General features: G+C 45.6%; 2 protein-coding genes and 2 long non-coding RNA genes across 10 annotated transcripts; 1 reads left to right on the top strand and 3 right to left on the bottom strand.

Annotated features, from left to right (window-relative positions):
- Positions 1-7,043: 7,043 nt before the first annotated feature.
- Positions 7,044-10,080, bottom strand: LOC123127358 (uncharacterized). 3 transcript variants are annotated; one of them, XR_006462340.1, is made up of 3 exons: positions 9,913-10,050; positions 9,466-9,752; positions 7,044-7,142 (listed from the first exon to the last, which is right to left on the bottom strand). It is a non-coding gene; the product is annotated as an uncharacterized lncRNA (long non-coding RNA). The 3 variants fall into 3 exon arrangements; XR_006462339.1 differs by lacking the exon at positions 7,044-7,142 and having other exon boundaries at positions 9,211-9,752; positions 9,966-10,080; XR_006462338.1 differs by lacking the exon at positions 7,044-7,142 and having other exon boundaries at positions 9,211-9,752.
- A 658-nt stretch (positions 10,081-10,738) lies between these two features.
- LOC123130585 (MAP7 domain-containing protein 1-like) lies at positions 10,739-11,578 on the top strand. Its single transcript, XM_044550451.1, has 2 exons — positions 10,739-10,964; positions 11,043-11,578. Exons 1-2 carry the CDS (start codon positions 10,749-10,751, stop codon positions 11,415-11,417), a joined length of 591 nt encoding a protein of 196 aa, XP_044406386.1. The 5' UTR covers positions 10,739-10,748; the 3' UTR covers positions 11,418-11,578.
- Positions 11,579-12,478: 900 nt separating this feature from the next.
- On the bottom strand, positions 12,479-17,677 carry LOC123127355 (protein MAIN-LIKE 1-like). 5 transcript variants are annotated; one of them, XR_006462335.1, is made up of 5 exons: positions 14,118-17,677; positions 13,933-14,043; positions 13,672-13,834; positions 13,177-13,597; positions 12,479-12,970 (listed from the first exon to the last, which is right to left on the bottom strand). XR_006462335.1 is itself a non-coding variant. In XM_044547008.1 (5 exons), exons 1-5 carry the CDS (start codon positions 15,302-15,304, stop codon positions 12,593-12,595), a joined length of 2,382 nt encoding a protein of 793 aa, XP_044402943.1. In that variant the 5' UTR covers positions 15,305-15,488; the 3' UTR covers positions 12,479-12,592. The 5 variants fall into 5 exon arrangements, 3 of the variants coding, with proteins under 3 accessions (XP_044402943.1, XP_044402944.1, XP_044402945.1); XM_044547008.1 differs by having other exon boundaries at positions 13,055-13,597; positions 14,118-15,488; XM_044547009.1 differs by having other exon boundaries at positions 14,118-15,488.
- Positions 17,678-18,943: 1,266 nt separating this feature from the next.
- Positions 18,944-19,954, bottom strand: LOC123127356 (uncharacterized). The gene is made up of 4 exons (XR_006462337.1): positions 19,709-19,954; positions 19,529-19,614; positions 19,068-19,153; positions 18,944-18,976 (listed from the first exon to the last, which is right to left on the bottom strand). It is a non-coding gene; the product is annotated as an uncharacterized lncRNA (long non-coding RNA).
- Positions 19,955-24,509: the final 4,555 nt, after the last annotated feature.

The raw sequence follows: 24,509 nt of genomic DNA, 5'->3' as shown, positions 1-24,509 counted from the left end.
TGGAGAAACTGACACTCGCCAGCCACCTGTGTGCAAAGCACGTCGGTAGAACCAGTCTCGCGTAAGCGTATGCGTAATGTCGGTCTGGGCCGCTTCATCCAACAATACCGCCGAACCAAAGTGTGACATGCTGGTAAGCAGTATGACTTATATCGCCCACAACTCACTTGTGTTCTACTCATGCATAACATCAACGCATAAAACCTAGGCTCGGATGCCACTGTTGGGGAACGCAGTAATTTCAAAAATTTCCTACGCACACGCAAGATCATGGTGATGCATAGCAACGAGAGTGGAGAGTGTTGTCTACGTACTCTCGTAGACCGGAAGCGGAAGCGTTAGCACAACGCGGTTGATGTAGTTGTACGTCTTCACGGCCCGACCGATCAAGCACCGAAACTACAGCACCTCTGAGTTCTAGCACACGTTCAGCTCGATGACGATCCCCGGACTCCGATCCAGCAGAATGTCGGGGAAGAGTTCCGTCAGCACGACGGCGTGGTGATGATCTTGATGTTCTACCGTCGCAGGCTTCGCCTAAGCACCGCTACAATATTATCGAGGATTATGGTGGAGGAGGGCACCGCACACGGCTAATAGATCTCAAGGATCAATTGTTGTGTCTTTGGGGTGCCCCCTGCACCCGTATATAAAGGAGCAAGGAGGAGGAGGCCGGCCCTAGGAGGGGGCGCGCCAAGTGTGGAGTCCTACTAGGACTCCCTAGTCCTAGTAGGATTCCACCTCCCATATGGAATAGGAAAAGAGGAAGGGAAAAGGAGAAGGAAGGAAGGGGGCGCCCCCCTTCCCTAGTCCAATTCGGACCAGACCAAGGGGAGGGGTGCGGCCACCCTTGAGGCCCTTTTCCTTCTTTTCCGTATGGCCCAATAAGGCCCAATACGTATTCCCGTAACTCTCCGGTACTCCGAAAAATACCCGAATCACTCGGAACCTTTCCGATGTCCGAATATAGTCGTCCAATATATCGATCTTTACGTCTCGACCATTTCGAGACTCCTCGTCATGTCCCCGATCTCATCCGGGACTCCGAACTCCTTCGGTACATCAAAACGCATAAACTCATAATATAACTGTCATCGAAACCTTAAGCGTGCAGACCCTACGGGTTCGAGAACAATGTAGACATGACCGAGACACGTCTCCGGTCAATAACCAATAGCGGAACCTGGATGCTCATATTGGCTCCCACATATTCTACGAAGATCTTTATCGGTCAGACCGCATAACAACATACGTTGTTCCCTTTGTCATTGGTATGTTACTTGCCCGAGATTCGATCGTCGGTATCTCAATACCTAGTTCGATCTCGTTACCGGCAAGTCTCTTTACTCGTCCCGTAATACATCATCCTGCAACTAACTCATTAGTTGCAATGCTTGCAAGGCTTAAGTGATGTGCATTACCGAGAGGGCCCAGAAATACCTCTCTGACAATCAGAGTGACAAATCCTAATCTCGAAATACACCAAACCAACAAGTACCTTCGGAGACACCTGTAGAGCACCTTTATAATCACCCAGTTACGTTGTGACGTTTGGTGGCACACAAAGTGTTCCTCCGGTAAACGGGAGATGCATGATCTCATAGTCATAGGAACATGTATAAGTCATGAAGAAAGCAATAGTAACAAACTAAACGATCAAGTGCTATGCTAACGGAATGGGTCAAGTCAATCACATCATTCTCCTAATGATGTGATCCCGTTAATCAAATGACAACTCATGTCTATGGTTAGGAAACATAACCATCTTTGATCAACGAGCTAGTCAAGTAGAGGCATACTAGTGACACTCTGTTTGTCTATGTATTCACACATGCATTATGTTTCCGGTTAATACAATTCTAGCATGAATAATAAACATTTATCATGATATAAGGAAATAAATAATAGCTTTATTATTGCCTCTAGGGCATATTTCCTTCAATTAAATGGCTAGAAAATCACTTAAATGTCTTAAAAGGTCAACTGGCCCCTGAAATTTTCCAAAATTTGACATGACAGTTGTATTAGTACTACAAAATTTCTCGTACATTTAAAACACCATCCGTTGCTACTGTACTCCAAATTCGTCTTTCACAGCTAATAAAAAATATCTACAACATCACACACAGTTGTTTTTGAGGAACCGTTTGTGATGAAAATATCTGGGTTTATTTAAGTCTCCCTCCTTAAGCTTCGCCGGGTGGTCTGCTCCAGTGCCGGCAACCCCCGAATCCATGAATCCCGACCCCCATTCCCGCACCCCCTTCTTGCAAAGATGACGCCGTGGAAACGCTTCGTGAAGGCCCGTACGATGCACGCGCCCCCCGAGCGCTGCCGCCTGCGCCGAGAGCGCGGCCGCCTACACCGAGAGTGCCGCCGCATCCGCATTGAGCGCGGCCGCTTCCGCTGAGAGGGCGTCCGCGGTAGCCGACAGGGCAGCTGCAGCAGCCGAGATAGCTGCAGCAGCTGCTGCGACGATGACTGTAAACGCCGAGAGCGCTTGAGCTACCATCCGTGCCGCTGATGTCGCCCTGGCCCAGGTCGAGGCCATCCACGCCAAGATCGAGGATGCACACGCCGAGATATTCCAGGCCACCTCGGACTCCAGCATGCAACCGACGTCTGAAAAGGCGGTGGTGGCCATGGAGCACCTGCTTCCTCATGAGGTCGCCGAGCGGGAGCTAGAGATGTAGGACGCGGCGAAGATCAAGGAGCGCCGGGAGGAGGAGTTGCGCGTGGCCGAGGTCGAGGTAGAGAAGCGTCTGTCCATCAAGGAATTGGCGGTGGAGTACAAACGCGAGCTCTAGCACAGCCACTACTATGAGTACTACAACCTTGAGGGCGGCGTCGAGGACGAGGATGCGGTCGACTTCAGCAGGGGGGCATGGAGTCCACCAACGGCGGCATGTCGCCAGGACAAGTCATCGACGTCTCATCTCACACCGGCAATGCATAGGACGGTGCGGCGGCGGATTTGTTAAAATTATGCGTACTTAGGCTTTGCTTTTAATGCTGGTCTTTTGTTTAGCAATGTTTAGGTCAACTGACTCTGTTTAATTACTAAAATTACTCGATTCCGTAAGTGTGGTCTGTCTGCTGTACGCTCTTTTGTGTGCCCAAATTAGCAAGCGATGTTAAATTATGCAATGACGTACTGGGGAAATTTCCACCAAAATTTGAATTATCAAACTCATCCCATGCGTGTAAAGCAGAAGAATCATTTGCGATGCACACAATTGTTCAAAGTGAATGGTCCGGCGGCACCGTGCACAAAGTTTCCCTCCACATTTCCAAAATTTTGGCCTACCGCCAAAATATCTACCCCGCCCCATTCCCCCCTTCCCCACCCCCTTTTCTTCCTGACCACAAGTCACATTTCCCCTGTTTCCTCCTTCCTTCCTTCCTTGCTAAGCTATAGCCGCTTCCTCGGTCTCGCTGTCTCGCATCCTACCACCGGGGTCGCCATGGTCTTCTTCAAAGACATCTCCAGCGGGTATGCCTTTCTTCTCTCTGTCGGGCTATGACTTGGAATGAAGGATTTTTTACTTGGCGGTCAATTTGAGTCATTTCTTCCTCTTGTAGCTCCCTAAGACCATCAGTGGCAACGAATGGAGCGGGGTGGTTGAAGATCTATCTGCTCGTTGTCACCATCAATCTCCATGCGTGAAGCTAGTTGCGTTTGATTCTGTGGACAGTGGGAGGAAGTTTCTGGCATGTGCATAGAAGGTTAGACACTCTTTCGTTGTTACAAATCATTTGTTAGATGTGATTCAGACACTGTCACGGTCCCAACCCATTCATACCACACCTTCAACCAAACGCATCCTAAGATAGTGTCACAGTTTGTACCTAGTATCTTAAACTGTTGCCATCTCATTAGCGGTGCCATTAGAAAATTATTTGGCACCGCTTCAGCAGTTTGTGCAGCCAACTTTGGTCCACACATCCGAGCAGCCAAGTAGTAAAATACTAAATCTTTATGGCACAAAGTAACTGGGCATCGGAGCAACTACATGCTCCGGAGTCTGGGTCCCTGATTTTTTTCCGCTGCATCGACTCACCAGTGCAGGGCACCGGTGCGAGATGTAGCAACATTTGTCTTTACCCCAGTTTTGGCATACATAGTGGACGGCCTTGGTGCCATTGGTTCTATGTTACTAAATTTGTGCATGTACACACGTGTTAATATCAATTTGCTATCATCCAAACACTATCGCTATGCTGTTGCAGTTATATTTACCTTCCTCATAAAATGTTCAATTTTTTATTTATTGTACATGAGTAAGAACTTGTAGCGTCATTGCAGTTAATTATAGCTTCTGATGTTCCAGAATTTGGTTATTGTCTCAGTACCAGTTATTTCATTTGCACATTGATCTTTTTGAGAAGATATGTCATAATTAACATGTTTCTTCAATTTTTCAAAATAAGCATTGGTGATTTTCTATGTTGCTATAAACCCATTTCCCCTACAATTGTTACTGATCTAGTTTTAAACATTATAGGATGAATGGAAGTGCTCTTACTTGGAGTGGGTTGATCAAGAGTGGCCACAGTCTTTGAAGATGTGCCTAGCGAAGCTCTGGAGCATGTATGAGGAAGAGAACACATGTAGGATTAGAGAAAGTGTTGTCAACAGTGAAGCATATTTCAAGATGGGGGATAAAAATTTGAGGGTGTAGAATGAGCTCAGATTTTTTAAATCAGACTTTGCTAAGATGGTGTTGGCGAAGGAGGAGGTGCTTTCCTAGTTGGCCCGTGCAAAACGGGTTCTTACTGAACTGAAAGCAGAGGTGGATAAGACGAGCCTGGATGATCTCGATTAGGGAAATGAATATATTGTTCTTATGAAGTTGAACTAGCTATATATTGTATTGTGCTGTTTTCATGTAGCTACCATACTGTGATGTTATAATATATTTATGTGCCTGATATGAAATTGGCAAACAGCTATTCGATATGAAATGTGAATTTGCGTAATACTGGAATTATTAATTGTAAACTAATAAACCTGCTAAATGTGTCATGGACTTTTGCAAACGGTTCTAGCAGAAAAAGCGCTTGCAATGGATAGCCCAATGCCACACAGTTTTGTTCATCAAATCGTGTGTGATATAGTTGATAAAAGCAAATAGTTAACCATGGCAAACCGTGTGTGATAGTTACACCTTTCACACACGAGCCTACACATAAAACTGTGTGGGATGTACGTCCGAATGGAAACGTGTTCCCTGGATTGATTGTGTGGGATGTACATAAGAATGGAAACATATTCCTTGGATTGACTATGTGTGATATACATACAAACGGAAATGTTTTTCTAGGATTCACCGTGTGGGATGTACATACCTACGGAAATGATTTTCTCGGATTACCGTGTGGGATGTACATACCTACGAAAATGATTGGGTTTCGATGCCTCGCCCGATCGCACATGGCCCCAGCCTGGGTCCCAAGAGGGCCTATCCCTGACAATTTATGGGTCATGTGCGAAGGACACGCTACCGCACACACTCACTTGGCGATGGTTCCAAATGCCGTCGCTGAAACGGGTTAAAAACCGTTTGTTTAGAACCGATGCGCACCAGTGCATGTTCCATCACAAAAGGGCGTCCAAAAGAGGTGAGATACAAATAAGGGTTAGAAATTCAAGCAAAGCACAAGAAACCAAGAAAAGTAACCGGCAATCCGTAAGCAGTTGTGGAGATTCTAACTTTGATGTTAGTGACAATTTTGCAACATAGATGATGATGGGTTAGAAATTTGAGCATAACTGGTGGTGGATTATAGAAAATGAAGAAAAATGGTAGAGAGTTTGTGCATGCTTTACCACATATTTCATATTGCATCTTATTGTGTGAGCATGTTGATTGCACATTTTTCTCATTCGAAGACATCCATTTGTTCCTTTGATTATTTAGTCTTTTTCTCTTGCCAAATGGATGGACAAGAATGCCTAAAAACTTCATCTAGCTACCTATGTGTTTCTCGTCTCAAACTCTATTCATGCTACATCACAAAGTTTGATCAAGTCAAATTCGAACCCTCTGGGTGAGGAGCATTCGGAGTCACCAATTCATCATAGACTTAAACTTTAAAACCTCTCTGTGTATTTCGGTCTGACCGATTCATTCTTTTCGGTCATAGCGAGTTCATTGAGTTGATCTAGGTTTTCAATCTTGATGCAACTGATTTGAACAATTCAGTCACACCGAGTTGCAGTAACCGCTTGCGATATTGCATCTCGGTGCCACCGAGTCGTTCCACTCGGTCACATCAATAGGGTCAGGATATATATACCCATGCGCCAAATTTTGGAAATTCCTCCGAAATCTTTCGCCCGCGCGTGTCCTGCTCTGCTGACTCAGGTCTCCGGATTGTCTCCTCATTGCAAGTGACCTCCCGCCGCTGGTCTCCACCACCGTCAACGGGAATCTTCACCGCCATGTCGCTGTAGCGAGCTCATCGCCAAGTTAGGGTATGAGTTCAATCCTTTGTGCAATCTTTACCTCGGATTCTTGGCACAAAATCAATGCCATGATTGTTACCACGTATGAGATCACTCTATCCAACAAAAACTTCCTTTAGATTAGTTTTGATTCGAAAATTTAGGGTTAGGTTTCCGCCGAACTCATCTCGGACCGACCGAGTTGTAGAAATCAGTCTCATCGATTTGGCTTAGGCCATTTCACTTGTAACTTTTGGTCTGACTGAAACTTGCAAATCGATGTGGCCGAGTTCGATTCTCAGTGAAACCCTATAGCGCCCAAGATGCGATTCTATCCCAATCATGTGATAAATTCATGATCGAGGCACAATCGTATTTCGAGCGCATAGCAAGGTGGATATCATTACAACATACCATGTACTGAATAGATGAGAATACAAGTTAAAGGCTTACACTCGCCACAAGCTACAACATGAATACAACAGTTCATCAATACATAACAATAATCATACAAAAGAGCAGGATCCGACTACGGATGAAAACAAACGAAAAGAAGAATGACATCCACCCTGCTAATCCCAGGCTCCCCGACCCGGAACCTATCCCTTGATCGAAGAAGAAGAAGCAGAAGAAGAACTCCAAGACAAGCAAGCATCGCTCTCACGTCAAAGCATCGCTTTGCCTGTACCTGCAACTGTTGTTGTAGTAATATGTGAGCCACGAGGACTCAGCAATCCCATTACCATGGATATCAATACTAGCAAAGCTTAATGGGTATGGAATGGATAAGTGGTGAGGTTGCAGCAAGCGGCTAAGCATTGTATGGTGGCTAACTTACAAATACAAGAGTAAGATGAAAAGCTACGTAAACGGTCGCAAACTAGTAATGATCAATAAGTGATCCTGAACTACTTACGTTCAAACATAACCCAACCGTGTTCTCTTCTCGAACACACCCGAAAAGAGACAGTCACAGTTACGCATGCGGTAGGTGTATTTTAATTGAGTTTAGTTCAAGTCCTATATAACCGGATATTAACAAATTCCCATCTACCAAATAACCGCGGGCCCGACTCTCGAAAGTTTAAACTTTGCATGGGTGTCCCAACTTAGCCCATGATAAGCTCTCATGATCCGCGGAGACAATCAGCTCTCATGATCCGCGGAGACAATCCTCCATCTCGGGACACCCCGAGTAACCTCGGAACCCCGGTGCACAAGCTCTTCGAAGAAAGGAAAACTATCCCAAGGAGATCTCCCGGTGAGTCAGATCCGTGTCCAGAGCCGCGCGCTCTCTATCTATGGACTCATCCATCTATGCATAGTGGACGATAGCCAAAACACCTCGAGTTGCCCCGAGGCGGCACCGCCGACTGCTAGGTTGGTGGACCAGCACTCATGAGGAGCACTGGCTCGGGGGTTGACTAAGAGACCTCGGGTGCTAACCGGCCCCTATGCAAGTTTTAGTTGTTATTAGGCAAATGGTAAAACCAATGTTGGATCTCCTCAGGATAGCTTTACTTTAAACAAAGAAACAAGGGGGCCCATAAACCCCGACCGTGTTAGGAACACAAAATTCAAGGAACACTAGATCATCGAAGGCACGCGTTGCCGCGCCCGTCTATTTTTGAATAGAATGGTAGGTACTTTATAAGTATACTAAGAGATATGATAGGAAGTAATTTTCGAAGAAACATAAAGATACATGATATGATAGAAGTCATTTTCAAAGAAACATAAAGATACATGATAAAATTTGTAGTAATACTATGAAGAGTAAAGAAGTTGTGTATGTAATGTAGTGCCATTGCTCAATCTAAGTTTTGATGCATAAAAATGATGGGCGTAATGGTCAATTATATTTGCTGGAGAAGATTGGATCTTGGAAACCCATAGATGTGAAGAAAACGATCTATGGAACACACCATGATTGTTTGGTACAAGCTTTAGTGAATACCAGAGTAAAAATATGTTACCAATGTTCTAATGTTGTGCAAACGGAGAGTTCTGTACATAGAATATATGGGTGAGTGCCACCCAGATTACATGGAACGTGCTCACTTCCGAATGATCTTTTTGCATCATGTATGGAATTATTTTTGATAAAATATCAATATCACAAGTCAAACTGAAACTACGCGTATCTGCAAGCATGCAACAATACAACTTTGGTGAAGCTACAGTAAAGGATGAGAACCACTCATCAATAATCTGGACACGATTAACCACCTTGCCTAACAGCAATGCTTCGACCATACTTGAGATATGAGCCTTGCATACTTGTAAAGAGAGCAGGAGGAAATTTATCGCATTAAAAACTACCTTAATGCAGGATTGCATACTTGTAAACCTAACATATCCAGTTTTAAAATTGGATTTGAGAATATATTTTTTTCATTCCATGAGTTTAAAAATGAGCAAATAGAACATCATCCAGAAGAATTGATATGATGAAAAAAGGTTAGTCCTAAAAAGCATGGTGCATCTGTGCAGCAACATAGAACTACCGGGTGGCTCCAAAGCAAAACAGAGCCAAGACAGTTATTAAAAAACCAGAAGAAGCTAAGGTTTTACCACGAATTACATATCAGGCTAAGAGTTTAGTTAAGTCTGTTCCAGTCAGGACTGTTCTAACATAAGTTCTGAAGTCTGTTCTCACTATTGTCAGGTGCATGGAACGATTTCTCATTGAGGAACACAAACGCCCGAAGCATCCAGCACAGGTTTCGGAAGATACAGCCGTGTATGAAAACATAGCAATATAATCAAGGATCCTTATTTTCAAATTGTAACGGCATTCAGAGGCCGCGAAGATAAGGTAAGCCGAGGTTACTACACTACATCGAGCTGACTCCCTGGGAAATCCATATCTCTAGCACCATATCTTGTTGCCGTACTCTCCTCGACCAATCAATCCATGTTAAACCATATAAACAAGAAATTAAGTTGCAAAATACAAACACTCGAAAAGGGGGAACAAAGCATGGAGGAGGAGCAAAGATGGAAATTTGGAATACCCTTTGTATTATTGTCCAGTGAAGAAGGGGCGTAGGGGCGTGAAAATCCACCGCATGTAAGTGTCAACGCCAAGGAAGTGTCGAGCGAGGCCGTTACCGATAGAACCAACAAAAATTGACCCCGGCCTTGCTTCGCCCTGCATCAATCAGTCAGGCCCGCCTTGATTCGCCCTGCATCAATCAGTCAAGCCTGACTTGAATGGATCAGATTGAAGATCGGCGGCTCGATGAGTACCAACCTCCAAGATTTGCCCAAATCAGTTGACTGGAACCTTGATGAACACAACCTGTACAAAATTGAGATCCGAAAGACATTAGCACCTGAAATCCCATCTCCAAACCTAGCAATCTTTTGCGGTGGCCGAGATATTGAGTGGCACTGTTGATAGGATTAAGGAAAACGGGTCAAAAAATAGGATGAACGAGAGCGGTTGCGGTGATATCTACCAAAGGGACCGGGAGCAGTAGGGCTGGTGGCAGCAACCCAAAGCATCACTCACCGTCATCGCCGGTGCGGCGATTAGGCCTAGGGCACGAAGTGGAGCGGGGATGCAGAGAGATCGCGTGGATGAATTGGTCACACAGGAAAATTTTTGTCCAAAAGGACCCCCTGCCGAACGCTATTGTCAAAAAGGACCATCTGCAGATAAAAACGTCAAAAAGGACCCCCTGACTTGTGGCGGCAGGTGCGGCAGGCGACACGTGGCACCTGCCGCCACTAGGTGAGGCGGCGGGCCCCGACGCCACCGCAGGAGGCGGCCGCGCGGTGCACTTGCACAGTACAGTAGCTGTGACGGAACGGGCCAGGAGAGGTGGGCCCGGCCGCCACTAGGTGAGGCGGCGAGCTCTGCCGCTGTCGCTCCCCGTCCGACAGCCTCAGCTGCGCGCGGGCCGAGGCGTGGGCCAGGCCGCCACCGGAGGAGGCGGCATCTTTCTTCACGCCCGACGCATTTTCCTATTGCAGATGGCGCTGATTCCCGTGTGCAACAGCGACCTGACGGCGGTGATTCCCACGAGCGGGAAAATGCACGCTGATGCTTCTTTCACCCAAGAATCAGTCTGGCTATTGCTTGAGAGGATGCGACGGCATCAGTCACTCGCTGCGGGAATCCAATACTGCGGGAAGCTATTGTGCCAACACTACAGGGATCCTAAAATTTACTGCTTAATTTTCTCGCCATTATTTATCGTCTGGGCTTATAAAAGGAGACACCGAGGCTCTCGTCCAGCCATCCTTGAAATCGCCACTGCGCAAAGTGTATAACACATTTTTTTCAGTCGGTATGAGTTTGCCTTGCTCGGATCAAAGCATTAGGCCGAGGAAAATGAAGAACGCAAGTTTGCCTCCTGGGGTGGCAGTCCTGCGATGTTGGTGTGGCGATCTTTGCAAGGTGAAGGAGGTGACGGATTTTTCAGATTGGTTGGGCATGAAGTTTTTCATGTGCGCCAATTATGAGGAAGATCCTGCCGTAGCTATTTCAGAGTACGACAAGCCTCCGGTATGCTTTAACCATCACAAATAGATATTGTTGGTATTTTCATTGATTCTTTAGTAACATTCTTGTTTGTTGTTGTAGTCTCCTCCGCCTCTGTGCATGTACTATCATTGGATTGACACGGAGAAGCCGGCTTGGGCAGTGACTGAGATTCGTGAAAGAAGTCGCCGTGCGTGGAATAGTTTATTTGCGGAAGAGCGACGCGAGAAGGCGGAAGCTGAGGAGAAAGCAGAGCAAGAGAGAGAGTTAAAAGAATACTATGCGGAGCAACACCGTTTTTTTGAGGAAATGGGAAAGAAAAACAGGGAAGAGGCTCGTCGCATGGAGGAGCAGGAACGACAGCGAAAGGAGGCTCGTGAGGCAGAGAGGCAGAGAAAGAAAGAAAGGGCTCGTCAGGCTAAGGCAACAGAAGAAGCTGGCGATGGAAAAGGAAAATATCCACGCTGGACTCAGTAGATTCCTGTGGTAGTATTTAAAATTCCGCAATCATTTGTATCTTTATTTCTGCACTTTAATGTAGCTTTATTTCAGGAGTTAAATGTAGGTATATTCCTACAATGTATCTTATTTTCAGTTGTGCCGTGTCGTAATGGAAAAAAATATAGTTTAAGAATAAAGTAGTGGCATTTTCTTTCCCTCCACTAATATCGAACATCGTGCAACAACTACAAAATAAATTAAGATAGAACATAATGCCCTACAATAACAGAGTACAAACTAATAATGCAAGTACATCCGAATTAAACGGTAGAACTGGAATAAAACTACATGAAGACATCATCGTCATCCTCCATCGATGCAGAACTCTTGCCCTTCGAGGATGTAGAACTCTTACCCTTGGACGATGCAGAACTCTTGCTCTTCGAGGATGCAGTACTCTTGCCCTTTGACGATGCAGAACTCTTGCCCTGTGATGATGCAGCACCCGAAGCGGCGGCATGAAGATATCATCTTCATCCTCGCTCTCCTCAGTCCATAAAAATGGATGCATTTCTGCAGTCCTTCTGAAAGTTTCACTCTTCGGCTCCACTACATTCTTCCACCTTGCATGCAACCTAAGAAGTTCTTTACGTACCTCCTCATAGGTCCTTTCAGGCCACCCAGACCTACGTAATTGGTGAGCCAACTCATTCATTATGGTGTCACTACCGGTGAGTTCGTCCCATGGAACTATCCTATTGTCCATCCTGAAATCGGTAGCTAGCCTCAAAAGAGTCCTGCTCATCCCAGGGTGAAAACTACGATCGAAAGGATAATGGGACATCTCGACTACACTACACTCGAATGCTTATCCACCTCCGTCTGAAGGGGGTTTTATAGGTAGAGAGGAGAAAATGGCGGGAAAGAACGAGTGCAGTATGGCGGGAAAGGGTTGGCGGGAACATATGGCGGGAAACGAGTGGCGGGAAGATATGGCGGGAAGGGGTTGGCGGGAAACGGGTGGCGGAACATATGGAGGGAAAGCGTTGGCGGGAAAATATTGAGGGGAAAGCGTTGCCTGAAAATATTGAGGGGAAAGCGTTGACTGGTGCATTTTTATTTCAGCAAACATAGATGTTCAAATCGAAAAGTCTGATACACACATATATAGATACAATGGGTCGCGCACGTGCATAGATGAATCACCGTACTTAACGACGACCACCTGGCCTTTCCTTACGACCGGAAGGCGACAAGCGATTAGGTGGCCGGGTCACACGAAGACCGCGGCCGTACTCCACTTCGGCTTCATGTGTCTGCGAGTCCTGCGTAGGTGGTGGAGTCGCGAATCCTTGTTGCGAACCTGAAGCGTAATTGTAGGCGTATGGTTGTGACTCCGGGGGGATAAAAGATGGGCCAATAACATCCCCTCCGAAGAACTCTGTAACTAATGATGTAACCGTGTCGCCAAGATCATGTGATGCTCCCCGGAGGCCTGTGTTGACGCCATGATCATGTGATGCTCCCCGGAGGCCTGTGTTGACGCCGCGTTGGGTGTTCTCATCGCCCCAATTAACATCAGGTGTGTCCTGCACATAGAAACATTTTAAACAAACTGTTAGAGGATAATATATGATATCATTGTAAATGCATTGAAATGTAAACATGACTACCTGAGCATATCCCTCTCCTATACTGTCTGGCCATTGTACTTGGTGCTGGTTTAAATCTGGTACACGAGTCTCCTCGGGCATGGGGATCCCTCGCGTGGAGAGAAACGGCTGAGATCCCTCACCTTGGGTGTATGCATCATATCCTGTGTACGCATATGGGTTAGGGGAAAGAAACTGCTCGGGCATCGAATCCAAGCCCGTGCCATGGTCCTGAGATGTTTGCCCCTGACGAAGCTGCATCGAAGAAGAGCGATGCAGTGGCAGAGATGAGTCATGTCGTGGCAATGTCGTTCTAGTACTCGGACCCTCCCCCCATTGCTCATGGCTCGTACGCGCCTCGCTCGGTCTGGACGACGGTGCCGCACTCGGTCTGGCTGACCTCGCTACCGGCATGTATGCTCCAGTGGCAACGTCGTCGCCTCTACCGCATCTGAACTTCTTTGCCACGAATTGTTGCAAAAGTTTCTGGAATGTCTTGCGATATGGGCCCTGGGCCGGCATGCTATCCGTAGCCATCTGCCCTACTTCGTTGACATTTTCAAGCTGAACAATATTTGGATGTTATTTAGTTCCAATGATTATGAAATGATGGACCTAAAAAAGTTACAAGTGATTACCAGGTGGTCACGATAGTAAGCTGCATGCAGCTCAACATGTCTCCGCGCCTGCTCCTCTTGTGTGAGATGTGTTGGTATAGTAGCTGGCTGACTGGCCAGGCTAGCACGTGTGTTCATGCAGTACCACTGCTTGTACGCTTGATCTGTACTTCCATCGTACGGCCTGCAAAATTAAATAATTACATAAACCTTTGTGATGAAAGCAAAGCATCTTCACGCATCGTATGATCATCGTAAAAAAATAATGTACATAAAATATACCTAAGTTCACGCACTATATCTGCTAGCGCTTCATTTGTCCACTTGTGTACCCATTCACTGTTCTCTTCCCTCCAATCGTATAAACTCCAACCCCTGCCCATATTGGTTAGCCTGCAAATATGTAACAAAGTGTGAGTTTAGTAAATTAAAAATGACACTAACTATTTAGGGATGTCACATCTTACTTATGTGTTTCCTCATCGATACGTCTGGGAAAAGGTGGTGGAATTTCTTGATAGAGACCGAACTGTCTCATTACACGCTCTGGGTTGTAAGGTTCAACACACCACAGGAACAATAAGTTGCAGCGAGTCAGCCAGAATGCACTATCGGTCAACATGCCTGGTGTGAAGTGTCGAGCATCAAAGACCAATTTTAGCTGGTCCTGAGTCCACGGGTTCCATGTGACTTCTGCCTCATCAAGTATCTCAAACTGCTGGTGGTACATAGGGTAACAATTTTTCGCAATATCTGGAGACCAACGTTTCCGTGCCTTTGTCCACCTGGTGGCCATAGTTGCGCTAGCACCCTCGCCAAAGTCATATGGGTATATGGGTTGTACTATACGAGGTCGTCCTACAGGGAGGTATTCCCAGGACCACAACTGTAGAAACTCATAGGCGACACAAAGTAATGGAGCTTTTTGTGCGAAAGAGGTTTTTTGCGTGGCATCACACAAGCCTCTGTATGTATGAGATAGCATGGCAGAACCGAAGCTGTATTTTGGCTGCTCGGGTAAAGGTTCATCTACCATATTCTCTGCAATGTAGATGAGACCAGGGACAACAACGTCCCCATGTGAATTTGGAAATAGATTCCCGAGGAGCCACAACAAATATGCAAACAGATGTCTTTTTCTCGTCTCCTCATTGGCGAAGCTAGATAAATTAAGAAAGTTATCACGAAGCCAGACGAGTGGGATGCCCCGAGGGTTACCAGAACGTTGTGATTCTGGCATTTCCATCCCAAGACGGGCTGCTATATCTAATGCCCAAGATGGAGACACTCGTGGAGAGACTACCGGCTCACCTCTAATTGGTAGAGCAGTGATCATAGAAACATCTTTCAGTGTAGGTGCAAGCTCCCCAAAACGAAAGTGAAAGGTGTGGGTTTCAGGTCTCCACCGGTCAACGAGGGATGTCAAAAGGGATGGGTCCGAACGTACTTGGTCGTCGCATGATGTGAGCCTAGCAAAACCTTGTAGTCCATAAGCGTCAAGGTGAGCAAGGAAATGATTGTGTATTGGCCATGTTTTCTTTATGGTTCGAAGTCTGAAAGGCCGATAATCATGCTTAGTATTTGGTTTCAAAAATAGGTGGCAACGGTGCCCGGCGTCATGGGGCCCCTGCAAAAGCACTGGCACTTCACCCATAACCTGCACACAAACATACAAATATAAATTACGAGGAAGACAGAAATACAAATGCAAATCTAAATTAACTTAAAAAATACAAAGAGATACGATTTACATTAATTATCTGAAGTTAACATCAGGAGTACAATAATACAAAGAGAATGAATTTAAATTCAATATAAGTACACATAACGAGTAGAAATATAAATAGACATGGCGAGTACATATATATCAACATCATGCGTTGTTGTTGGCTCGATACGGGCAGTCTTTGCGTGAATGTCCAGGACACCTGCAAACGCGGCATCGCCTTGGTTCTCCCATCTGGCTATGGTCCATGTCATTGCGATGACGCCTAGACTGACGTCGTCCCTTTGCGGTTCTCATCAAGTCGGTGTTCGGAACCCATTTCGGCCCATCTGGCCACAACATTTTGTAGTTCATATCAATGCCCCAAGCCCAGAACTCACCGTTCCAAGTGTTGTACAGATTGTACATGTTAAAGTACGGCGATATGTATGGCTCGACGCTGATTTTTTGAACAGCAGCCGCCCGGAGCACATGACTGCAAGGGTAGCCCTCAAGCTTGGGCTTGTTACAAGTGCACTCACAGGAGGTTGAGCCAAGGGTGACAGCTTGCTTTTTTGATCCTCTGTGGTGACCCTTAACGTACTTGGCTCGCACATTGACCTCCCACTTATTCCTAAGTGCGTCCACTTTCCTGCAGCCATGACTTTGGGACTTCTTTGCTTTCTCGTCCAGATGTCTTTGCATCTTCTCGGACCATGGCTTGTTCAATTCAACTTGTGCTTTGGCGACGGTGACCCTGTCTGCAAAGTATGACAGGGTCCGGTTCCAAGTTTCTTCAATTAGGGCTGTGATAGGCAGTGCTCGCACCCCTTTAAGAACACCATTGTACACCTCTGACATGTTGCTGGTCATTATTCCATACCGAGCCCCGGTGTCGTGAGCCTGTGCCCACTTCTCCAAATGAGGGCAATTCTCGGTGATCCACTGGCTCAAATTTATGACCGTCCTACGACCCCTCCGGTCTTCTCTCTGCGGCAAGGCCGCGCGGTCGATCTCACCATTGATACCTGCCCATATCGCATTCATTTTGGCTACAGTTTTTTGCATGCACATCCTCTTGAATAACTTGAACCAATCCTTGTTTTTGAATTTGGAGTAAAAGTTTGCTGCCAAATGCCTCATGCACCACCTTCCCTCTAGATCGGGCCAGCCCCACTCTTCTTCCGACGCCTTAATTATTTCAAGAGCGCTTAATAATCCAGTGTTGCGATCAGAAATGATGCAAACACCTTTACGCTCTTTCACGACACCCATCTTCACGCAGCTCAGGAACCACAACCAGCTATCTTTGTTCTCGCTCTCGACCAATGCATATGCAATAGGAAGAAGCTGATTATTTGCATCCGCTGCAATCGCCACCAATAGTGTGCCCTTGTACTTTCCAGTGAGAAAGGTACCATCAACAGATAATACCGGGCGACAGTGCCTGAAGGCTTGTATAGTCTGGGCGAATGCCCAGAATAAGCGGTCCAGGATTAGCTCACCCGGGTTCATTGGGTTTGGACGTTCTCTCCGCCAAACTTGAGTCCCCCTATTAGCACTTGCTATTTGATGAAGCATTCTAGGGGCATAAGAATATGCCTCCTCATAGGTACCATACAAGTTCTTAAATATATTTTCCTTCGCATGCCTAGCCTTGCTGTAGCTAACAGGGAATCCAATTAGATCCTCTGCATCTTTTTGCAGAGCCCTAACACTAATGTTGAGACTTCCCTGCACAATTGTTTCCATCGTCTGTGCCACAAATTTTGCTGTCACATTGCAGTGATCTGAAAGAGTCCCAGTTTGCTCACAGGTATGCTCCACTATTTTTGTGATATGCCATGACTGACATACCCCAGGCTTCAGTCTAGCGAGAACTCTTCCGCGGCAACCTTTCGCGGTGTGGATGCATATGACCTTCAACTCTTTTTTATCAGACTGCTTCACTCTATGCTGGCGGTGGATGCCGATTGCATAGCTACCCATTGCCTGGTAAGCAGACTTCTTATCTGGGAAAACTTGCCCAACCTCCAGGCTTCCCGCTCCTAGGCCAGAAGCAGAGTGAAATTCGTTGGTGATGCTCATATCCTGTAAAAACCCAGGTTGCAGTGCCGCCGCGACCGCCCTCTGAGGAGGAACATCTTCTTCTCCGCTTGACTCCGAAGACGCAGAAGAATGATCATCATCATCTAGCGCCTCCGGCAATCCCTCCACGTGTTCGCTCATGTCAACGGCCGCCGACCAATATCCTGTGTCATACACAGGCTGGCCGCCCGTCGGTTCCGATGGGCCGATGCTAGGGGCTGATGTGATGGCCAACTCGACCTCACCACCCCTGCTACTGCATCCGGCAACATCAGTGACTGAAATGAACTCCACATACACCATCGGCTGACCATACATTGAGTTATTGGGATTGCTTGCAAACCTCATGTACGACCCCCACGACCGATCACCTGTGACAGGCCGCAAACCCCAACGGGCAACTGTCCCATCATTTCCTCCGTCAATGACGAAGGCCTCCATTGTCATTTTTTTTCCTGCATCACTGGGCCAAACACCGCTCGGATGCACCTTCTAACAGCTGCGTAACCCACGTTGACCATGTCTCTCACCACTACTGTAGTCGACTCGCAGAAGGACACATCCACCCCGCATGGACCGTCGCGTAAGACGTTCCCATAGTACACTACTAAATTTTCCATAGTACCTAACCAACATACATGTTTACATTTCAAATAATTAATAACTGAACATTTAGTAACGATGACAACATTTACATATCTTACGACTAAAATAATAATTGTATTTTCATTAGAAATATTCGGTTTGTTTTTAGAATCATTTGCTTAGACTTTAAGGGGTTGTTTGGTTAACGGGTATTTAAAGATCTATTTTTCTCAAACTTGTCTACGAGCGTAACAAACTAAAACTTTGTTTGCTTTTCTCTAACTACCCCAAAAATATCCTAAAATAGTTCTCGTAACATGCAAAAACTTAGCTTCTGGAAAAACGACTATTAGTAAAATGTGGTTTTCTACATAATTTCCTTACAACAGGTTATGACAAAACTGAGGGTAAGTACTCGCTAGCCAAACAACCACTAAACATAATATTACGATAATAACATTTAAATATCATATGAGTAAAATATCTAATTTCTTCCGGCATGATATAATGTTTTTCATATCATACGATAAAATTCATTTATTTACAAATAATAATATTTGCAGCGGCATGACAGTACATCAATATAAAAAATATTAACAAAATTACGGCGTCATTTTATACCCATGTTATGACAAAACTCATGGTAATTACTCGCTATCCAAACAACCAGTAAACATAATAATACGATAATAACATTTGAATATCATATGAGTAAAACATTTAATTTCTTTCGGCTTTATATAATTTTTTTCACATCATACGATAACAATCATTTATCTACAAATAATAATATTTGCAGCAGCATGCACATTATTCACAATACTACATCAATACAAAAAATATTAACAAAATTACAGTGTCATTTTTCACCTTAGCTGCAATATGGATGTGCTTGCGAAAATAGTTCCAATAAATATCCGTCGCCGGTACTATATGAACCTCGTCAACCTATTATCACATTAACAACAATATTACACACGGATTTTTCTTCCTGCTAACAAAAGTATGAAAATAGCACTTTCATGTATGTGTTCATCACCTCAAAATGGGACAGCGAAAATGGAAACACAATTTCTTCAATCACGTCTTCTCCTCCTTGTTTGATACTAAGATGAATTATTTTACCTAATTACATACATCATACATTAGCACCTAATCTTAACATATAAAATTTAGATTATTGCGACTTATTAATAAACATACCACATAAAATAACATACCACATGAAATAACATACCGCATGCAATAAACAATTACAGTACAATTTTTTCTTAATTACCGTATTAAGATTTCCCGCATGTCAATACTAATGGACGCACCTAACATTGATGCAACATCTTCAACCTACTATTTCAAAAAAATAGTTTAAATGCTACATCTCTCGTCTGAAATTATTTCTAACCTCTAAGCACTACCATCACATAGCTAATAACGAGCTAAAGGATGAACTAATTACCACCCTGCATGCATAAATAAATAAATGTATTGCAAAGCTCATACCTTGATCTTCAACTTCGTAGTTCACTTTGCACGGCTATTCCTACTACAGAAACTCCAAATGACTCCTCCAAGTGCTGAAATAATGCCTAAAGCAACATAGAATACACACTTAGGAACTAATCAAATAGAATAAAAACATCGTGCATGCGAATGAAACCAACAAAAATGGATAGATCTTACCTTAATCTATCTTTTCTTCAACTTCATCATCCTCAAAATCCAACTCTAAATCGCCCTAAATCACGAGTGAAAGTGCTTACTGAGCTTTCTTTTCTCTCTGTACTTAGAGACTTAGAGAGCAAAGGAGAGGAACGAGGTTACAGAGTGCTTGCGCACGGAGCTGAAGCATGGCATATAAAAGGGAGAGGATCCCTGTAGTGTCGGCAGCCTCGGATTCCCGCGCGTGAAAATCAACATCATCAGCAACAGCATGCAAGGAGCAAAAGCAAAGCAACAAGCCACTCGTGAAATTCGTCGTTTGCCGCGCGTCGGAATCAGCAAAAGCAACAACAATCAGTGCCAGAGTGATTCCCGCCCCGCCAGTTTTCGCGCGTGGGAATCAGTGCCAGGACCTCGCCTTCCGTGCACAGTCAGCGGCACCAGCTGCTGTCGACAGGGGTGGCCGCCTCAGCCAGTGGCGGCGAGGCCCACCGGCGGGGCCCGCTCGCATCAGGGCCTGTCGCCCAGGCAGCGACCGCGCCAGGGCTGGCCGCCTCGCCCGGTGGCGGCCGGGCCCACCTGGCCCGCCCCGTTCCGTCGCGGCGCGACGCAGAGTGGAGATTCCGTTGTGCACCGCGCGGCCGCCTCCTGCGGTGGCGGCTGGGCCTGCCGCCTCCTGGCGTGGCGGCAGGTGCCAGGTGTCGCCTGCCGCGCCTGCCGCCACCGCTGAGGGGGTCCTTTTTGTCAAAATGATCTAGAGGTAGTCTTTTTTGTCAATTCATCTCGGCAGGGGGTCCTTTTGGACAAAAAATCGAAAGACTCGAGGCCCAACTAATAGCAGATCAGGAATTTTGTCACGGGAGTAGCAGCCCAGCCTGTGTATCACGATATTCGCGTAACGAAATCCTAGGCGGAATTAAGTGAAGATCCAACGCTCAGAAACGACCACAACTCCAGATCCAACGGTTGGGAACACTAATGGCCTGAGAGGGCAGGAATAGTGCTCGGTTATAATGTATCTAAATAACACCGATATGACGGAAACTAAGGCGGCAAGAGTGAAATAAAACACCAGGCAAAAGGCTGAGCCTTCCACCCTTTACCAAGTATATAGATGCATTAATTAAATAAGAGATATTGTGATATTCCATGATATCCATGTCCCAACATGGAACAAACTTCAACTACACCTGCAACTAGCAACGCTATAAGAGGGGCCGAGCAAAGCGGTAACATAGCCAAACAACGGTTTGCTGGGATGGTGAAAATGGTTAGAGGTTGTTTCATGGCATATTTAAGAGGCTTGATTACCAAGTGGTAGGTAGCGCGACATAGCGATAACATTGAGACAACTAGCAAATCAAAGATAGTAGTGGTATCCAGGGTAACGATCATCTTGCTTGAAATCCCACTAGGAAGAAGACCGAATCCATGAAGTAGTCGAACAACGTAGTCGAACGAATCCTCACGATCACAACAAAACAGGAACTATCGAGAAGCACAACCAAAAAGAAGCAAACAACATAGTAAACAAACAAGCATAACATGGCACGATGCACAATCAAGCATGATGCATGTCTGGTTTAATAAGGCATGGCATGGCGAAGTGCAACAAACAATACTACAAATTAAGTGGAGCTCAATATGCAACGAGTTGCATATTAACGAAACAACACATGACTTATTTAGTTCTCTCTTGGTTATGTACCCATCAATATTAAATGTTGGTTAACATGGCAAGAGGTGAAACATAATTAAACTAACTATTTAGGCAAGTTTAAATGAGACCGGAAACATCAAACAACAATTCCGGTAAATCCCCACATATCATTTAGCAATTTAATGCAAACAACAATTTTGAACATTTAACATGTTGTTATCATGATGCGGATGACATATACAAGTTTTAAGCAATTTTTATGAAAATGTTGGCTTGAGCACATTATGAAGCATTTTTCACCTTGGCGGAACGAAAGGGGTGCCACGGTAACGATAACGAAAATGGTGCCATGACAACGACAACGAAATGGTGCCACGGCAACATTCTGATGATCCGACAACTCATTGAGATACTCGTGCAAAGAGCAAGTGTCTGGATGCGCGAAACATGCTAGAAATGGTGGGGTGCTCCCGATTACCGGTTCCCATGGGTCGACGCATGGAAAATGAGGAGGAACGTGCAATGACAACTCAGACACGGCACAAACACGAGCATCTCATACAACGCATGTCGTCCACGGGCGGTCGTCTCGTCATTATACCTTTGAAGCGTGCATTTTCGAAGTGGAGCGGGTTCGTTGAGGGAAGTAGTCATTCTCTTGACAGTAGTGGAAGTAGTGGTACACGTCTTCTTGTCGAACCCACGCGGCGGTAGACGTACACGTTATGTAGATGTTTGGGTCATTGGTAGAGGTACTTGACGCATCGTTGAACTTGGCGTCCGGGGAATCCCGCGTAGTCGTACCCAAGTCGTAGTCGAACTTGACGGATCCGAGGGCTCTGGCATCGTGTTAATTGGCGCAATCCGAGATGCCGGTAGTTGTACACGGGTCTTAGACGTTTGAGTCATAGGTAGAGGTACTTGGTGCACCCTAGGGTCGTCGAGTACTGGTTTTTGGTGAAGTCCGGGTCTTTGGTGTCGTGGTAGTTGGCGTCCATGTAGTCGATCTTGCTGGTCTTGATGGTGCCAAATGATGCAACACAAGGGCCTCGGGTGGACAACAGCAAGGCAGGTCAACGAGGTGGCAAGATGTAGGTGTTGGCCACGTCCATGGAAAGAGCAGAGGGGAGCTTAGGTGATACAGGCCCATTGCTGGCCGCGGCGGGCAAGGCCAGGACGACAGCGAAACTCCGGGGACCCAAGGATTGATGGGGTGGCGTAGGGATGACACGAATGGATGGATCTGGCGCTCTATAGCATGTGTCACTCGCTGGTCGTGGTCGCCAGCGCGGGTGGACGGCGCGGGCATCGTGGCGGGGAGGCGACGAGCTTGAGGCTGAACGGAGGGAGGAGGAGGCGCGGGTGCGAGGTGGCCCTTGGCTGCCATGGCCGGAGGCGAGGTCGGGGCAGAGGAACGCGACGATGGACCAGAGAGCGGGCGGGGGTGGAGAGGCGACAATGGTGCAATCCGACAGTGGGCCTCTCTAGATCAAGGACACACGGGGGGGAGCTCCTGGAGGCTGACGGCGCTGGGGGTCGGGCGCGAGGTGGCCCTCCCCTGGCTTGAGGTGTGTGCGTGTGGCTAACAGGAGGAAGCAAGGGATCGAGGGCATTGACGGCGTTGAGGGGGAGCGCGAGGGAGAGATCGAGCGGAGGGGGTAGGGGCTAAGGTTAAGAAGAAAGGGTTGTTGGACCTTTATGCAAATGGGTCGGCCTGATGGGATGCCCTCTCTCTTCATTCCCTTTATCTCCATGAGAAATAAACATAATTTCAAAGAAAAGAAAGAGAGGGTCAGGGAAAGAATTTGAATAAGAGGTTAAATTTGTTGGACCCGCAAAAATGCGCTTGTTCCAAGAAAAATGTAGTGGGTAAGATTGGAAGAATTGAATTTAATTCAAATGGGTTCTAATAGAAAGTGGGTTCTAGGAAGGTCTAGAAATGATGAGATTTTTAGAGGAGCCTCGATAAAAGTGATAAGAGTTGTTGACAAGGTTTGGAGGTCAACTCGAAGTAGAAAAACGCATGGGATTATTTGCAAGTGTGTTTAAGGGTGATTCCGAAATAGTGGAATATTTATTAGCTCCCTAAAAATATTGGGAGGATATGTTTTAAAGAGAAATCACCATGTGAAATCCCTTGATTTAAATAGATCAACGATCTATGCAATTTATTTAGTTGAGTTTTAAAAAGGGTTGCATGATGACATGATGCAATGCAAATGATGATATGAAGAATGCAACAAACAAATAAAACCCACTGCAAAACTCAGAATACATTGAAGGCATCTAGAGCGTCAGTCTCGGGTCGTTACAACTCTCCTCCACTTACAAGAGATATCGCCCCGAGATCTAGGGATGACAAATGGAAGATGAAGAGAAGAGGTAAAACTAAGTTGCTTCTTCGACAAACGAGTGAAACCAAAAACCTTGAGAGGTTGAAAGAATACAACAGAGACGAACAAGATTGCAAACAGTTTGTTAGCAAAGAGAAACAAGGAACATTACGTGAACCTTGTAGGTTGAAAGACATGAAATAAGTGCTTCACGAACCAAAAGAATATGACCACACCGGTATAATGAGATAACCAAGGAACAATAATGATAGAATTTGGACAACACTCCGGTAGAAAAGAGAAGGAAAACTTGATAAGATGAAAAGAACTTGAATGAGAACACAACACTTTGGTTAAATGGATAAGCAAAAAAATAACATGATCTTGACAAAACGAGGTGATGGGTGAAGAGAGCAACATCATAATGCCTTCGGAGGAAAGAACAGAAGATAAATGGTTGGAAGAAAAGAATGAAAAAGAAAATGACAATGTCTACCACAAATGAATTTGAAAAGCGTCCTTACGAAGAAAGGATTGAATGGAGTTGTTGAAGAATCAACAATGGAAAGAAGAAGATTGTTGTGGGCTTATGGAAAACTTCTCAAAATTATGAGGTGACAACCGGCCACTAATGGGAACAGTTAATTGGATTGACATTTACAAGGAAACTCCTTTTACCAAGAGAATGGAAGGAAACTTGGATTATTGATAGGCACCACAATTAGCAACATTGCTTAGGGAAGGCTTTAGGTGAAATATTTACCAAGATAACTCCAACGAAGATATTGATGGATTTAAAATACCTCATTCTTGACAACATGTGAATCAT

The sequence above is a fragment of the Triticum aestivum genome, chromosome 6A (genome assembly GCF_018294505.1).
Source record: "Triticum aestivum cultivar Chinese Spring chromosome 6A, IWGSC CS RefSeq v2.1, whole genome shotgun sequence".
NCBI classification, from domain to species: Eukaryota; Viridiplantae; Streptophyta; class Magnoliopsida; order Poales; family Poaceae; genus Triticum; species Triticum aestivum.
The sequence above is the reverse complement of the archived record's forward strand: the minus strand, read 5'-3'. Positions and strand labels throughout refer to the sequence as shown.